This window comes from Phytophthora ramorum (genome assembly GCF_020800215.1).
Source record: "Phytophthora ramorum isolate Pr-102 chromosome Unknown Phyram_PR-102_s0015, whole genome shotgun sequence".
NCBI classification, from domain to species: Eukaryota; Oomycota; class Peronosporomycetes; order Peronosporales; family Peronosporaceae; genus Phytophthora; species Phytophthora ramorum.
The window spans coordinates 667362-684553 of record NW_027150661.1 but is presented as its reverse complement, the minus strand read 5'-3'; the positions used below and the strand labels follow the sequence as shown (position 1 = coordinate 684553).

The 17192-nt window shown below is 57.0% G+C and overlaps 7 protein-coding genes across 7 annotated transcripts; 6 read left to right on the top strand and 1 right to left on the bottom strand.

Annotated features, from left to right (window-relative positions):
- Nucleotides 1-132: 132 nt before the first annotated feature.
- Nucleotides 133-1452, bottom strand: KRP23_12555 (Glycylpeptide N-tetradecanoyltransferase 1; the record flags this gene model as incomplete). The annotated part of the gene is made up of 1 exon (XM_067883187.1): nt 133-1452. One exon carries the CDS (start codon nt 1450-1452, stop codon nt 133-135), a length of 1320 nt encoding a protein of 439 aa, XP_067739463.1.
- A 156-nt stretch (nt 1453-1608) lies between these two features.
- KRP23_12554 (Glycylpeptide N-tetradecanoyltransferase 2) lies at nt 1609-2907 on the top strand (the record flags this gene model as incomplete). The annotated part of the gene is made up of 1 exon (XM_067883186.1): nt 1609-2907. The coding sequence occupies one exon, from the start codon at nt 1609-1611 to the stop codon at nt 2905-2907; it is 1299 nt and encodes a 432-aa protein (XP_067739462.1).
- Nucleotides 2908-4767: 1860 nt separating this feature from the next.
- Nucleotides 4768-5751, top strand: KRP23_12553 (uncharacterized protein; the record flags this gene model as incomplete). The annotated part of the gene is made up of 1 exon (XM_067883185.1): nt 4768-5751. One exon carries the CDS (start codon nt 4768-4770, stop codon nt 5749-5751), a length of 984 nt encoding a protein of 327 aa, XP_067739461.1.
- Nucleotides 5752-7448: 1697 nt separating this feature from the next.
- On the top strand, nt 7449-8435 carry KRP23_12552 (E3 ubiquitin ligase BIG BROTHER-related; the record flags this gene model as incomplete). Its single annotated transcript, XM_067883184.1, has 1 exon — nt 7449-8435. One exon carries the CDS (start codon nt 7449-7451, stop codon nt 8433-8435), a length of 987 nt encoding a protein of 328 aa, XP_067739460.1.
- Nucleotides 8436-10056: 1621 nt separating this feature from the next.
- On the top strand, nt 10057-11031 carry KRP23_12551 (uncharacterized protein; the record flags this gene model as incomplete). The annotated part of the gene is made up of 1 exon (XM_067883183.1): nt 10057-11031. One exon carries the CDS (start codon nt 10057-10059, stop codon nt 11029-11031), a length of 975 nt encoding a protein of 324 aa, XP_067739459.1.
- Nucleotides 11032-12052: 1021 nt separating this feature from the next.
- Nucleotides 12053-12988, top strand: KRP23_12550 (Calcyphosin; the record flags this gene model as incomplete). The annotated part of the gene is made up of 1 exon (XM_067883181.1): nt 12053-12988. One exon carries the CDS (start codon nt 12053-12055, stop codon nt 12986-12988), a length of 936 nt encoding a protein of 311 aa, XP_067739458.1.
- Nucleotides 12989-13766: 778 nt separating this feature from the next.
- Nucleotides 13767-15881, top strand: KRP23_12549 ((6-4)DNA photolyase; the record flags this gene model as incomplete). Its single annotated transcript, XM_067883180.1, has 1 exon — nt 13767-15881. One exon carries the CDS (start codon nt 13767-13769, stop codon nt 15879-15881), a length of 2115 nt encoding a protein of 704 aa, XP_067739457.1.
- Between the last annotated feature and the right edge of the window lie 1311 nt (nt 15882-17192).

Below are 17192 nucleotides of genomic sequence, written 5' to 3'. Positions count from 1 at the left end.
GAGACGAAGCTTGTATTTGCTACTCCCGCCTAACACTCACAAAGTCAAGTGTGAAGCCTTGAGAACGACCTCTTGCTGTGGAGTCTTTCTCGGAAACCTGCCTTGTGTCATTCTTTCATCTCCATCACACAGCTAGCAGAGCACGACGCCCACGCGGTCGCTGTTCATCCTCGGACAACGCCAATTGTACAAGTAATACTGCAGCTCGCCGCTTCCAGGCCCGAACTTCAGCGGCTGCAGCATTTCGACATTCTCCATCACGTCCAGCGCGTTAAAGACGTCCGCGTGCTCATTCTTGGCCATAATCAGCGCGTCCTGCATCAACTGCGTTAGCGTCACCGACGTCGCAACGTTGTAGAAAGAGTAGACAGCGTTGAGCTTCTTGTGTCTGTCATTGCCGATGATCGTCGACGGCAGGTGGTAAAAGCTGCACACGTCCGTGATTTCCAGCGTGTCCGGATTCTCCACCACGTAGGCGCTCACGACTCCCACACGGGGCACCATCCAGTGTGCGATCTCGTCTTCGTCGTATTCCACCGCCAGATGAAACTTTGTCAGGTACTCCTTCAGCAACCTCGTCACTTGAGGAACGTCTGAGCGCTCCATCGCCCTGAACCCTCGAGTCGACGTGTGCGTTGGCAACTTCAACGTCTTGATGGTCTGAGCCAGCGTCGTCCGAGACGGTAGCGGCGAGAAACCCACTTCAATGAGCTTCTTGGGGTTCAACGACCGGTGGAAGTAGCGACACTGCGCCACGGGCATTGGCAGCACCACGCCGGCCGTGTACACGGCCTGCCACACGTTGTTTAAGTTGACTCTGCGCGTCACCTCTTTGATTAAAACAGGCGCGAGTCTCCGGTCTCGTAGTCGCTTGTGCACACACAGGAAGTTGATCTCTGCCGTGGCCAGCACGTTGTTGTACACGCGCATGTGGACGGGGATGCCCGAGATGAAGGCCATGAGCTTGTGGTTGTGTGTGCTGCGGACGCCAATGTGCCAGCTCTTGTGGAAGTGTGGAGGCGTCAAGGCCCATTGCAAGAAGTCGACGGAGTAGGCGAAGCGGAAGGTGCTGGCGTCGTCCTCCACGTAGTTGCTGGAGAGCAGCTCGAAGACCTCCTGAGCCTCCGAAGGGTCCATCACGTCCACGTCACTCCACGCGAACCCCGGCGGCATATGGTAAGGCTCCTGTCGCACTTGGTCGGACGTCTTGAGAACGTCGATTGGTCCATGTGGACACTTTGTAGTGGTATCTCCCGTGTCTTGGTCGTCATGCAGCTTGGGGACAGGTTGTGTACCCCAGAAGCGGTGCTCCCTCTGCAGCTCCTGCTGCTGCTGGACAGATTGCACCAGACTCAGCTGCTCCAGTAGCCGCAGAAAGTCCTCCTGCTCGTCGATGGTGACCACTTCATCGGTGGACGCATTGTCTTCGCGGACAGTAGCGTCGTCCGACATCCCGGCCGTCCACTGACGCAGCCAACGAGATCCGCCTCTACGATTGGTCAAAACAATTCCGATGTAGCCATCTGACGTACACCACACATACACCAAAGTGCAAACTTCTCCCCCACTCAACCCCATACAAAAGATCCCTCAATCCATCAAGTGAATATGAGCAGCTCCGATACGCCTGAGCAGCCTGACAAGGGCCTGGAGCTCGTGACGGTCGAGGAGCAGGAGGAATTCCTGCAGGTGCTCAAGCAGCTCAACCTGGCGTCGGCGCCTCCCGACCGCAGCGCCGCAGCGTCCCAGAAGGACTTTAAGTTCTGGAAAACGCAGCCCGTGCCGGCGCTGGACGAGTTCCCGCGCGAACACGGAGCCATCGATGCGCCCAAGACAGTCGACCAAGTGCGACAGGAGCCGTACAACATGCCGCCGGGCTTCGCGTGGAGTGAGATCGACCTGACGGACGCAGCCGAGGCGCAGGAGGTCTATGACCTGCTGACGCGCAACTACGTGGAGGACGACGACAACATGTTCCGCTTCGACTACTCGATCGAGTTCCTCATGTGGGCACTCACCCCTCCCGCCTTCCACAAGGACTGGCACGTGGGTGTGCGCAACCAGAAGACCAAGAAGCTTATGGCCTTCATCTCAGGGATCCCCGTCAAGACGCGTGTGTACAGCAACGTGCTGCCTATGGCCGAAATCAACTTCCTCTGTGTGCACAAGAAGCTGCGCACCAAGAGACTCGCGCCCGTTCTAATCAAGGAGATCACGAGGCGCGTCAACCTGCGCGACATCTGGCAGGCAGTGTACACGGCCGGCGTGGTGCTGCCCATGCCCGTGGCCCAGTGCCGCTACTTCCACCGGTCGCTGAACCCCAAGAAACTCATTGACGTGGGCTTCTCGAGACTCGCGCCCAGGATGACCATGACGCGCACCATCAAGATGTACAAGCTGCCGGACGCCACGACCACGCCCGGCTTCCGAGCCATGCAGAAGAAGGACGTGCCCCAGGTCACGGCGCTGCTCAAGACGTACCTGGCCAAGTTTGACCTCGTGCAGCACTACGACGAGCACGACGTGGCCCACTGGATGCTGCCGCGCGACGGCGTCATCAACGCGTATGTGGTGGAGAACCCCGAGACGCACAAGATCACGGACTTTACGAGCTTCTACCACTTGCCGTCCACCGTCATTGGCCACGCGCAGCACAACAAGCTGAACGCCGCCTACTCGTTCTACAACGTGGCCACGTCGGTGCCGCTCACGGAGCTCATGAACGACACGCTCGTCATGGCCAAGAAGGAGGATTTTGACGTCTTCAACGCACTCAGCCTCATGGACAACATGGAGTTCCTCCAGGAGCTCAAGTTCGGCCCCGGAGACGGCGACCTCATGTACTACCTGTACAACTGGCGCTGCCCGCGGATGGAAGGCAACAAGGTCGGTATCGTGCTGTGCTAAGGTAGTATGCGCTGAGTCGAGTCGAACGAAGCTGAGCCAGGACACAGTGGACAGGTCGACCGGGAAGGTTGCAAGGCGCATACACCGGGACAGGCAAAACTGCAGACGAGCTCCTCGGCGTGGCTGGGCTCAGTAGCGGGCAAGCTAGGAAGAATACTGACGAAAAGCGCGGCAGCAGGCCGTACCGATTTCGTTGGGTGAGTGCGTAAGGTCGATAGATGAAGAAAATGGCAGTTGGCGCATGGGACCGCTGGGAAAGATCCTTACAATACAAGGGAACGCTGCTGGGTGTGGTCGGTCTTGTTTGCTGCGGTTTGTGCTCGCTCATCTGATAGCGCTCGCGAGTCGTGTCTGTCCGTGGAGTCTCTGTAGGTGGTCGAACAAGCAATCAACGCAGACGCATCGGCAGCAACGCTCGTCTGGGTCTGGGAGATACATATCCCACCAAGCCAGTCCCGCAAGATGGCGCTGTTGTATGTGCGTGGCGCACGACATCGCGCGGTGCATCCGATCGATGGCTTCGTACTCTCGCTCGGCGTTGTTTCTCGTAGCGCTGCAGCGCGGTCTGGCAGCCTGCCAACCCTTCTTGGCCGTCATGCCTTGGCGCGCATGTCGTCGACGTGTACGTAGTGCACGGGCTCGCGCTCTTTCGCGACGCCGCGTCTTGCCGGGATCGTCTGGCAAACGTCTGCGGTGTCAAAGCGACCCAAGTGTAGGCGGGAGCAGAGCCGGGCGTAACTTCAGAAATGATTAAGATCGCGAGCCCATCACTCGTTCGTCTGCAAACCAAACGTCTCAATGCAGGCTCGCACCTGGGCTTCTCAGAGCGCACGACAGGCTTCCGCAGAAGCTCCGTGCTCGCCAGATTCAGATTCTCGTGCGTAGTGGCGTCACGTGCGCGGCAGCCGCCACTAGGATGTCAGCGTCCATCGATGACCGACGGCGGGGTTAAGATCAAGAAGGATGGGCTGCTCCTGACGACAGCAAGCCGTGGCACAGGAGGCGCTGTTAAACAGACTCGCCCCTCCCCGTGCACGGACTTGGCAACTCGCGGAGCATTCAACTGCAGAGCTCGACAGCACACCAGAGGAAAAAATCTCGGCGAGGCTCCACCTACCAACCGCGGGTCATAACCCTTTGCGCATTCATGGCGTGAATCTCATACCCACCAGCAAAGCAAAGCGACGGTCTTATCGCAGCCAGCCAGTCAGCGCAACTTCGTAACACAAACCGCATCTGTCTGGTCGACGCCGACGTTTTCGTGTTTTTGCCATCCTGAGGTTTTCTACGGTGCGGCAGGAAACCTTACGCACGTGACGCGTATGCTCCACCCAATGCATGGTTTCCTTTGCACGTCTTCGCCGCGCTTATTGGCGACCGCGCGTGACGTCACGAGAGTCGTGCGTTTGGTGCTTGGTGAACAGGCGTGGAGCCCCGCACTATGAAAAGGGCCAAAGCACGTTCAGGTTGTCGGCAAGGCAGGTGCAGCGGCGATAGCAAAGCCCGCCAGAACAGTGACGCGTAACTGCCGTCCAATTAATGCTAGTGCTCAAAGCACTTGTTGTCGGTCATTGGGGAATCACTGGGGGTGCGTCACAACGGCCCTTTTACCCTGAGCAGGACGCTCTTGACTGTCTCATGTGACCCTGGACTTGCCTGCACTTGTTGCCGTCGTTTGCCCAGACAATCTTTCGGGCCCGGGTCGTTTGACTCGCTTATTTTTGTTGCGTCGTTGCCAAAGCGGACTTCGCGCTGGTGAAAGCCGCGCGGGGTTTCAGCCAGTCATTCATTCTGCAATTTGCCAGCTACCGGTCAGACACGAACCGAGCGGCAAGCCAGCCGTGCTGAGTTCCAGCAACCATGAACAACTATTTCGTTCCCGAGCCGAACTCCACCGCGCAGCAGCAGCAGGACCCGCAAATCGCTGCGTTCGAAAAGCGTGGCAACTGCAAGAACTACACTTTGAAAACGCTGGCCGACTGCGTTCGCCAAGACCTGCCTCTCCGAGTGAGTGTGTCTTCGACCACCAAGAAGGAAGACTACGTGGTGTACAACTGCACGGTCTCCAGTGTGACCACCAAGAACGCGTGGGGTGTCTCCTACCGCTACTCGGAGTTCCTCGCCTTCCGCAACAAGGTGGGGGAGCTCTGGACGTGCCAGGAGAAGGACTGCTGCGGTTCATGCGAGGCCATTCGTGATGTCATGGCCGCGTTCTTCCCCAAGAAGCGGCCGGCAGTCATGTCGACCTGGTCCGGGGTCGTGAGCGACCGCAAAACGAAGCTGGAAAATGTGCTGGTGCATCTGCTCCGCTGCGTACTGCTCCCTGGCAGCGCGATGAAGTGCTTCCATGCACGCCAATACCTAGCGAAGAACCTCTTCGAGTTCCTCGGCGTCAAACACGAAGCCGACCAGCGTTCGCTCCTGCAAGTCTTTGTGGACAACCGCCAGCCCGGCATCAAGAAGTCGGCCACCACCACGGATCTGTCGATGCTGGAGCACCAGAGCAACATGAAGAAGTCGTCCACCACCCCGAACTTGTCGTCGCTGGCTACGTCTACCGACGACTCCACGAACGTCGAGCAGTGCATGATCTGTCTGGACGATGTGGATTTGGACACTTCTCACGAAATCGGCGTCAGTGGCAACTCGCCGATTGTTCTCCAGTGCAAGCACGCCTTCCACCGCGAATGCATTTTCGAGTGGCTGCTGTTCCAGTCCCAGTGTCCCACGTGTCGAGCTCAGGTGGGGCCTCCCGCCGTGACCAACTACTGTCGGCCGAAGAACCAGGTGCAGTGGTGGCTTGGCGACTTTAAGGAGGATCCGTTGACTTCTGCGCACAAGTAAAGCGTAGGATTTCCTAGAGAACTGCTGAACGAAAACCATGCGTCAGATTCATTTATTTCAAAACATATTTACCCGTACAGTGCTGGTCTGCGTTGTTCATATAACAATTACACATAGATCTTCGTGCCTGGCGGTCAAGGGGGTCAAGGGGGCCCACATATTGATGCCAGAACTTGAAATCTGATCAAGGTGAAGGAAGGTCAAAGATACCGGTCCAAACTGCCGGAAAAGGTGGCAAAGACAAGATCAGCGGAATGCACGGATCGCCGGTAGATTCTCGCTAACGTTAGCAGGACTGTGGAGAGAGCAGCCGCCCCTGGCAAAGAGGCCGCACGAGCCCGCTGTAATGGCCAGTCAGTACGCATGGACGCTGGAAACCGCGCTCGTCCTCTGCCTGCAGAGAACTGTGCCGACACGTGGGCTCCATGTGGCTCGATCAGGGTACCAGCAAATTGTAGCCCAGCACTCAAACTCTGCGGGGTCACCGATTTGGCAAAGGCAGCCTTGTATGCTGGTCTATTCGGTCACCTCGAATGGCGACGGCGGCTGCCTATCGTGGTAGGACATCGGTTCTGCTGGCAGGTAACAAGGCATCGAAGCAGCGCTGACCAAATTGGCTCGATCAGTTGGCTGCCACAGCCGGGTCAGCTTCAGATTTGATTAATGGCCGATACTGTATGCAAACTCCATCTTGTTGCTTTTTTCTGCTGTGAGAAATGTGGAGATGACATTGCCCAATGCACATGCTCACAGTGCTCGCTACTGTACCTGAATGCTGCAGTCCATCTGGTCCAAGACTCAGTTTTCATCCTGTGCCAGTCGTTTCGCATACAAAAGCAAACCAAGCATCGTGACGACAGGCTCCGCTCAAGATCCGTGGGCATTCCCAGTGCGCTCATGGCCACGACGCCCGCAGAAGATCCGCCGAAGCGGAGATTTTCCGCCACGACTTGACACAGGCGTTATCTCGTGCACGGCCGAGTTGGGTTCGGCGCACTCTGCCCAGTCGCTGGCGTGCATGGACTTGGCATGTCGGGAGTATTCGAGCCGCGCGCGGTCACGACGAGGAACTGACTCGTGTATGAATGCGCGCGCCATCCAACACGCGCGCGACGCGTTAAACCCGCCTCCCCAGCGCCGCCGCTGCAGCCACTGCTAGCCGGCGAATTCACCTCCGCATGAACTCGCCATCGATAGGATGCGTCTAAGTCGGTCGCCGCGGTGGTGATGCGGCGACTGCAGCTCGCACGTGTACCGTAAGACGATGGGCCGCAGTGGCCGACGCCCGGTCACATCGCGCGATCGCCGAAAATCGAGAGCGAGCGCATGAATCTCGCGTGACGCGCACCGTCGGCCCAATCACCCGGTGCGGAGCTTATCGCGCTCCCGATCGATTGGCGGTCGGGAGGAGCCCCCGCCGCGTCACACGCTTTGGTGCTTGGATTCCCGGTCGTGATCGTCTCCTGTCTCATGTTTCGGGGTCGACTGGGCAACGAGTCGGCACCGACCGTTGCTTACTCGCGCTCCAGGCAAACGAATCTGCGCGTAGCTGAGGCGCGGAGTGTCCCGGCCACCAAAAAGTTTGGATATGCGCGATGCGATGCGGGCTACAAAACTCTGCGCGGCCGAGCCGGACTGCCATTCCGCAATTTACCACCAACAGGTCAGTCTAGCAACGAACCACCGCCCCACCAACCATGAACGGATACTTCGTCCCGCAGCCGCACGAGAAGCCGGCCCCGCGCGCGCCCAAGCGACCGAACTCCAAGACGTACTCGATGAAGGAGCTGCGCCACTGCGCGGGCAGCGAACTGCCGCTGCACCTGGACGTGAGCGCGACCAAGAAGGAAGAGGGCTACGCCGTGTACAACATCACCACGTCGAGCGTGTCGACGCAGAACAGGTGGCACGCGTCCTACCGGTACTCGCAGTTCCTGGCGTTCCGCAACCAGGTGGAGGAGGTGTGGACGTGCCACGACGACAAGTGCCAGGGCTCGTGCGAGTCGCTGCGCGACCTCCTGGAGGCGTGCTTCCCGAAGAAGGCGGGTCTCCTGTCGACGTGGTCCATCACGGTGGAGGACCGCAAGAACAAGTTCAAGAACGTGCTGATCCACTTGCTGCGGTCGGCGCTGCTCCCGGGCAGCACCATGAAGTGCTTCCACGCGCGTCAGCAGCTGCCTCCGGCCCTGTTCGAGTTCCTGGGCATTGAGGACGACGCGGACAAGCGCTCGCTGCTGCAGGTGTTCGTGGACAACCAGCAGGGGGGCATGAAGAAGTCTGCGAGTCACACGGGTCTGTCGTCGCTGGAGCACCACGGCCCGGGCCTGAAGACGATGAGCTCGATGAAGAAGTCCGCCACGACGCCGAACCTGGCTCAGATGGAGCTGGAGGCGGAGGAGAAGGGTGCCGTCCCCACGGTGGAGGACCCGCAGTGCATGGTCTGTCTGGAGGACGTGGAGGACCACATGCACGCCGAGGGTCCGCAGGGTCTCGTGACGCTCCCGTGCAAGCACTCGTTCCACCGCGAGTGCATCTTCGAGTGGCTGCTGTTCCAGTACCACTGCCCCATGTGCCGCGCGCAGGTGGGTCCGCACGCCATGACCAACTACGCGTGTCCGAAGAAGCAGGAGCAGTGGTGGCTCGGCAACTTTAAGGAGAACCCGCTGGAGCGCGACACCGAGTAAGGCTTTCTCCCCATGCATATCTACCTCAGAATATTTAGAAACAAATAATTTATCGGCTTCCATTGCCTCCATGATGTTTACAAACGTTTGGCCACTGTTCTTCACTTCCATTTGTTGCGGTGTACTTAGCAGGCGATTGTAAGAGAGGCCATATGGGTACAATTGTGAGTATCTTTTCGAGAAAGCATTGTCATTTGAATCATGAAAGTAGGCACCACGGTCGGTGCTGGCGAAGAAGACATACCATTAGCGTTATATACTTCTACAGCGCAGACGCAGTTGAACGATAGTGCGCGAAAAATGCTCTGTAGAAGCACTCGCAGCTTCATGGCAGCCGAGAGAAGGCAAGCTTGCTCGAGGTAGATCGATCAGAGGGGGATTAACCCAGTAGTTGTTATGGCGATCGAGCGCATGCTGCAGCGTCGTGCGTGGGGAGGTAGATCACATCGTCCGAAGTCACTGTGACCATCACGAGCACGAGGCTGGCGAGGCAGCGGTGATGATCGTTGCGTGTGCCGGCGGAAACGGAGGAGGCTGCACCGTGCACTCCCTGCAGCTTTGACTGAATTGGCGGAAACCGCCACAAAGACAAGCTGCTCACTGCCGGTTGCACTGATCGCCGGTAACTGTAGACAAGCTACGCATCAAGCCACGAGTCCCGGCTACTAAGTGGCCCACTTGGGGGGCTTGATGGGTATCGAACCAACACTGGCGTTGCAAATTGGCAATTGTTTTTGCCGAATCAGTTCTTGCTGAGCAAGCAGACTTCACAACAGGTAGGATCTCCTGTCAGCGGTGCACCGACCCGGGTGCTGCGATCCACAGCATGCAGCAGCACTTTGATGGGTATTGGTATCAGCTCGGCCGACGCAGCCGTTTAAGGAGCGGAATGGCGGCTAGCTAGGTAACGAACGATACGAATCTAAACTCTTTCCTGGGTCTCCGCCACACGTGCAAGTTTTGGCCGGGGCTACATTCATGTATTATTTACCGCCGGTGTCTTTCACACAAACCGTTTTTAGCAACGATACGCATTACCATGCCTTTCACGCATTGCATCTCCTACCTTGCCGCTCATTGTGCCTGCACTCTGGCTTATGGCGGGGTAGGACTCCTTGACGCAAGTCCGTGGTGGCGGCGGCAGCGGCGGGGGACTATGCAAGTTCTCATCCAGCACCACTGCGAGACGCGAGCAATGAGTAGCGGGTTGCAGTCGGACGGACGCTATGCGCTGTCAGTGCCCGAGCCACGAATAGCAGGCAGGCAACCTTGGATCAGGCTGCGTGGGGCCAAAACCCGCGCTTCTGTGTCCTCGAAGATCGCCGAAAACGGCCAACCCCGTTGTCAGTGACACGCCCCTCGCTGCAAAGTTGTTCATCGTGCACATCTGCTGATGGATGGCACCGCCGCTCCTTCTCGAAATCTCTCCCCTGTCTCACGTGGCAAGGATCGATCTTTTGCTCGCCCGGATCGAGAAGAGACGAGCCCACGTGTCGCCGAATGCCAAACTTTCTCGCGTGTCGGCGGTGTGGAGGGTGGCCCCGCCAGCGACGACCCATTCTGCATTTCACCAGCAACTGGTCAAGTTAATAACAAACTACCGAAACAACCACTACCAACCATGAATGGCTACTTCATCCCCGAGCCGCACCAGAAGCCCACGCACCCCGATGATGAGATGGACGGGCCGAACTGCAAGACGTACACGCTCAAGATGCTTCGTCAGTGTGCCGGTAGCGAGCTGCCGCTGCGCGTCAAGGTGACGTCCACCAAGGCCGACGAGGGCCACGCCGTCTACCACTTCGCCACCACGAGCGTGACGTCCATGAACACGTGGCACGCGTCGTACCGATACTCGGAGGTCCTGGCGTTCCGCAACCACGTCGAGGAGGAGTGGACATGCCACGATGACAAATGCTCGGGCTCGTGCGAGTCGCTGCGTGATCTCATTGAGGCGTCGTTCCCCAGGAAAGGTCTGGGCATCCTGTCCACGTGGACGCACACGGTCGAGGACCGCAAGCTCAAATTCAAGAACGTGCTGATCCACTTGCTGCGATCGGTACTGCTCCCGGGCAGCACCATGAAGTGTTTCCACGCTCGTCAGCACCTACCCAAGCACTTGTTCGCCTTCCTCGGCGTGGAGGCTGATGCGGACAAGCGCACCCTCCTCCAGGTGTACGTGGACAACCACCAGGGCGGCATCAAGAAGTCCGCGACGACGGCCGACCTGTCCAAGTTGGCGCACAAGAGCTCCGTGAAGAAGTCGGCAACAACGTCGGATCTGGCCTCCATGTCGGTGACTGTGTCCGCGACCGCTCCCAGCGAGCCTTCGCAGTGCATGGTTTGCCTCGAGGACGTTGGACTGCATGTCGACGGAGAGGGCGCCCATAACGGCGAGGCGCGCGTCGAACTCCAGTGTAAGCACGCCTTCCACCGCGAGTGCATCTTCGAGTGGCTCACGTTCCAATACCACTGCCCGGTGTGCCGCGCGCAGGTGGGTCCTTCCGCTATGACTAACTACTGCCGACCGAAGAACCAGATGCAGTGGTGGCTGGGCAACTTCAACGAGGATCCGCTGAAGGCGGACACTGAGTAGGCAGGCGTATTGAGCGTTGGTCTGCACGTAGAAACACTAACTTAATCCCACCATCATATTTACTGCAAGGTGTGAGAGTCGTTTACGAATATCCAGAGCTATCGAAACTTCTTTGGCGATTTCCTCAAGAGAAGTAAGCGTGTGGTTTGCTTCGTCTTGACGCTGGATACTGTCACGAGTTGGGGGGCGGGGGGGGGGCTGACTAACGGCGCGCTCAAGCGCCTGTCGTGTGTCGATTTCGGATGTGGTACGCAGACAATGTCCACCAAACATCTAGAAATTCTGTGCTGACAGCGTGATTTTTTGTAGCTGTGTGCCTAGTCAGTCAAAACTATAAAGAAGGCGGTGCTGGTGCCGTCAAAAATCTAACCTTCGCACGTGCTTTGAGTAGTCCGGAGAATGTTATCCTATGTCTTTCATTCTTACGGAGACACAATGTTAGGGAGCGTTGACCGGTCGAAAACTCGAGTTTGTGCAATCTGCTTTCGACGCGTTGGACCGCAAAGATGTCGGATACCTCGCACTCCAGGATATTTTGGCAGCACATGATGCAGGCCAGCACCCGGTAGTCATGTTTGGGGAGCAAACGACCGAGCAAGTTGCTCGCGAGTTCCAGACAGCCTTCATGACAGCAGCACGTCGCACTGGCGAATTTGACATGGAGGAAAACTGACTGCTAGGCAAGATCACGCCTTGACAGTAGGAAGCATACTACCAACGTTAGCTTTTTCGTACACGACGATGACTTGTTCAAGCTTGTGGTGCGCAATACGTGGCAGCTACCGTCAGCAGGAAATCCCAAGCAAACAGTGAACAAAGTTCGCGTACCTCCAGCAATACAAACAGAGAGCCCAATAGGAAGCTATCCTGTGGTGCGCCAGACCACTCCTACGAACGAAATCACCTGGAGGGGCAGACGCAGTTCGGGTACAGACATGTCGAGCCAGCAGGCTTTTTCAATCCTCCAGCCAGATTTGAACGAGCATCCGCTATCACTAGGAGTTGCAAACAGTTGAGCGCTATGAACTTGGCGGCACCCCGGTCTCCAGGTGTTAGCAGCAAACAGTCAAAAGAGTTGCGTCGAACAATCCATTCCCTTCGTTGTGGGCTAAAAGAGCGCGGGCTTGGGGGCTTCATTAATCTACAACAGCAGCTACGTCGTGCTGCTGGTCGATCTGATGAAGATTTCGTTGATGACCTGAATGACGGCAACGATTTTGTTCGTGCGCTCAAGAGCAGCGGTGTGCATGTCACCGATCGAGACGCACAGAGTCTGTTCTACCACTTTGACAGCAATCATGACGGTACAATGAGCGTCACCGAATCTCTTACGGGTGTTCGGGAACCCATGAACGCCCGTCGACAACTCGTTGTGCGAATGGCTTTTGATGTGCTCGACGGATCGGGGAACGGCGAGTTGGATGCTGGTGTTATTGCCACGGCATTCGATGCCAGACGACTACCAGAGGTGATGACGGGGCGAAAGACCGAGTGCGAGGCACACGCCGAATTCCTCAATACCTTTGACCTTGTTACTGAGCGTCAACGCCAGCGACGTGTCAACTTTGACGTGTGGGAACGCTACTACACCAATATGAGTGCTGCAATTGACGAAGACGAACAATTTGAGCAAATGGTCCTCAGCGCCTGGCACGTCAGGTCTAGCAACGGAGGCCAAGTAACAGCAGACGGCGGTAGAGCAGCATCAGCCGACGGGATCCGTGTTACCCAGCGACAAGATCCAGGACGCTCCAGTTTACAGGAGGCTTTGGACCATTCGGCCGCTAATTCCAGTACTAATGGCTCTCCTAGCTCTGGATCCAGTCCAAGCATGACACTTCGCCGAGCAAGGAATAACGTGAACAACTCCATTGCTGCTTGTCTTGGTACGGCTCCGTTACCACAGCCGCAGGATGTCTCCTCAGAGAACTCGTCAGGTTTTGACCTCCCCTGGTAGACGTGAATTTCATCTCCATCCTGCTGGAGTGCAATCAATTCTGTCCAGACTCAAAAAGGTGCTGCAGGCTTAAGGCGCGCCTGGGCTTTGCACTCTTAATCGGCGTTTGCGAGCTACTCGAGGCAACGCGATGAACGTGCAGGGTCCTCGAAATGCGGCTACAGAGTGCGGCTTGACTTTACCAGGCGGTCTTACAGACGCCGACCTTCGCCTTCTCTTCCAGTATCTGGACAATGATGGCGATGGACGCATTGCGCCGGACGAGTTAATCCACATAGTTCGTCCTGTGCTAACAGGACGTCGTTTGGACTGCGTTTGCGAAACCTTTGCGAGATTGGCGAGCACGTTGAAGCTGATGTAGCCATTTCGGTAGTCGGAAGTTTCTGTTCCGGGGTGTTCGTTGCTCAATAGGGGGAATTGTTGTCAACAATAGGTGGACACTCTTAGAAAAATAGAAACGCGCTGCATCTTGCGTCAGATTACCTTGCAACCTAGAAATCTCTGCTATCAAGTATTCTTGGGAAGTGATGTTTAAACTATCAACAGTCAAATGCATTTAGATGGATCTCAAAAGTGGGATACCCTGCAGCAACGCATAGTATAAAGTTGGGCCTCGCCCGTTATCAAGGTCAGTTGAACACGGCCGAATTCCTAGCCACTATCAGCGAAGCGCATCGTCGCCGACTGCAGGTCCTTGCTGGCAGGACTGCCCCATTCATCAACGTCGGCGGGTGCGACCAAGATCGCAGCAATTGCTCTCGAACTCGGTGCAAAACCAATGACCAGGAAGCGACAGCGAAGTCATGACCTCAAGGATGGCCCCTCGCCGAATCCGTTACAGCCGAGTGTCGGGCTGAACGAGCTTCACGTCGAGCAGCAGGATCAGCTGCTCGAGGCGACGGCGCCCGACCAAGAGGTTGCCGACTCCGACTGGCTTCAGCTGGTCGCTGACGATGGCAATAGTAATGTTGTGCGCTCTATATCTACGCCGTTGTCATCCGCGGACGGTGAGACGAAGGCGGACGTGGTTGTGGATCAAGGCGCAGCTCCGTCGAGGCGGGCGATCGTCTGGTTCCGCCGCAACTTGAGACTACACGACAACTTGGCGCTGGACGCGGCGATCCACTCGCAGCAGCAGACTCTCAAGGCGGGCGAGGGCGAGATGGCACTGCTGCCCATTTACATTGTGCATCAGCCCGTGAAGCAGCGCTGCGGACCCGTGAGGTTTCAGTTCTTGCTGGAGGCGGTGCAAGACTTGGCCGACTCCATTGACAAGCTGCAGGGACGGCTGCTGGTGCTCAGAGGAGACGCCGAGGAGGTGCTACGTGAGATTCTCCCGGCGTGGGGCATCACGGATCTTTTCTTCGAGGCGGGCGTCATGCCGTACGCCGTCGCGCGCGACGAGCGCGTGCGGGCGATTGCAGCGGCTTTGGATGTCACGGTCGCGACGTTCTGTGGGGAGACGCTATACGACCCGCACGAGATCATCCGACGCAATAACGGTGAGCCTCCTACGGACTACGAGCAGCTTCTGAAGATCACCGACGATATGCAGCCGCCGGGACATCCGATTCCCGCACCAGAGCAGCTAACCAACGCTGCAAGGTTCACTATCGAGCAGCTATTTGCAATGTTAGAACAATTCTGCCACCACAACCCACGCCTCGCGAACTCCATCGCTGGAATTGAAACGAGTACATGTACCACGAAGGCGTCACCCGAGCTTTTCGTTGTACCACCGCTCACTGCGTTTGGATTAACCCCGCCAGAAACTCACATCTTTCTGTACGGAGGTGAAAGCGAGGCGAGGCGATTATTGAATGCCTTCTCCCAGGATCAACAGCGTGTGGGACTCTTCGAGAAACCCCGTACTTCCCCAGTGACAATTGACGCACCGTCCACCACGTCGCTGAGTCCGTACCTTGTGTTCGGCTGCCTTAGTGCACGCGAGTTCTTTCATTGTATTATGGTCATCCAGATACAATTTCCACAGCGGCCTGGTCCAACGCAAGTCACACTGGAAGGACAACTTATGTGGCGCGAGTTCTTCTACTGTTACGCTTGCGGCACACCGAATTTCGATTCACAGGAGCGCAACCCAGGCTGCAAGCAGATCAAGTGGCGCCTGCGACCTGAGAACCATGAGCCGTGCCCTGAAGACGGGTGCGAACGGGTGAGTGCCACCGATGACGCGGACGAGAAGCTGGCGATGCGTCAGTTGCAGTGCTGGAAAGATGGATGCACAGGCTTCCCGTGGATCGACGCTGTAATGCGACAGATTAACCAGGAAGGCTGGACACACCACGCCGGCCGACACGCCGTGGCTTGTTTCCTGACAAGAGGCGTCCTCTATATCTCGTGGCTACAAGGCGCAATGTACTTTCAGGAGAAGCTCGTCGATATGGACTGGGCGCTAATCGTTGGCAACTGGCTCTGGGTTAGTGCGAGTTGCTTCTACTCAGACTATCGTCGGGTGGCGTCTCCGTCAACCTTCCCACAGCGGTGGGACAAAGAAGGTCGGTTCATTCGCAAGTATATTCCAGCGCTCCGTAACATGCCAGACAAGTTTGTGTTTGAGCCCTGGAAGGCTCCGTTAACAGTACAGCGTAATGCTGGGTGCCTCATGGGAAAGGATTACCCGTTTCCTATCGTAGATGGGAAGCACGCAGTGAAGCGATGCATCACCGGCATGAGCCACGCTTACTCGGACACGGAGTCAACAAATTCAGAAACGAACACACGTGCGAACACGGATGATCCGTCAAGTGATGAGTCATCTCCATGGAGCGCGGGCGACATGTGCTACAGTTATCACACTGCTGTCACTAACTCTGAAGAAGTGCAAGCACCGCAAGCATCATCAGCTCCAGCTTCGTCTGTGGAGCGCGCATAGGTTTGCTAGCGAAATCATTTATCACCAGGTCTCGACAGTTTCGGTCTTGCAATGCGTCGCTGGACAACTGCTCTGTCGTTAAAGAGCTCGCTACATGGATCTGTATGAAGCCTGCGAGAATGCTAACGAGGAGCGCGTAGTAGAGTTGTTGGTGCTCGGGCAAGACACGGGCCTAGGTGTGTCTCCTGCATCTCAACTTCGGGTTCGAGGCACCGCCGGGAGAACCGCTCTGCTCGTCGCATGTATGGGCGGCCAAGCCAGCGTCGTGCGTCTTCTTTTGGGTGAAAAGTGCACCGTACACTTCACAAGTCGGTCGAAAGCTGAGGTCGTCGAGTTATTGCGGCCTCTTGTGCTCGCGTTCCAACAAGCATCAGGCTCGGATGGGGTCGGTGCGCTGTTTCAAGTTGCCATGGTGATGAAAGATGGTGGGTCAAACGTGGTGCCCATGGCCGAAGTGCAGCTTCCGCCTAGCTGGGTCATCCCCCGAGCGAGTTGTTGGAGGGCAAACAGCACGTGGACGACTTCAGTAATACCCCGCTGCAGTGCGTGAGCTGCTTCGGCTGCGGTTACAATGTGAAGCACGTGGATGATGGATTGGAAATCACGAGGCAGTTGCTGCACATGGAGACCAGCCCAATCTGCCCAAGCGAAACAACAAATGGATACCCCTGCACTGGGGCGCGTACAACGGGAATCACGAGCAGATCGGGCACGCAACGATTCACGAAAACGCAGCTGGCCATTCCGCTTCTGACCGATACGGACGATTTGTGCGCGGTTGATATCGCTGGGCGCCGTGGGCTTGCATTGAAAGATGGAAGAGCTACTTTGCAACGATATACACCGTCTGCAGGCGGCGAAGCCAATATCGAGTATGTACATTGGCGTCTTCGGCTCGATCATGTCGAGGCTTTGAGGCTGTTCATCCACGAATTCCTCGCGAACGGAGCTCACCTCACACGCTACGTGGGCGAGATGAACGCTCGCAACCCGCAGCATCTGCAGAAGAACAAAGCTAAAGGGGTCACCGTCCAGGATGCGGTTCGGTACGGCCAGCATTTACTTTACTGGGCAGGATGCTTCGGACTTGTCGATGAGGTGCGTTCCCTGCTCCGGTTGGAGTTGAGAACGTTTACTGTGGGTGGGAACAATGCCGCTGTGGTCAAGCCACTGGCCGCGCAAAGCACCGAAGACAACGAAATTCAAATCTCTCTTCGGATCCTGTATACGTGTTCATGTGAAGCTGGCAAAAGGCAATCTGTACTTCATGCCGTTGCGGCCCATGGACAACTGGAAATGCTGCAGTTGCTT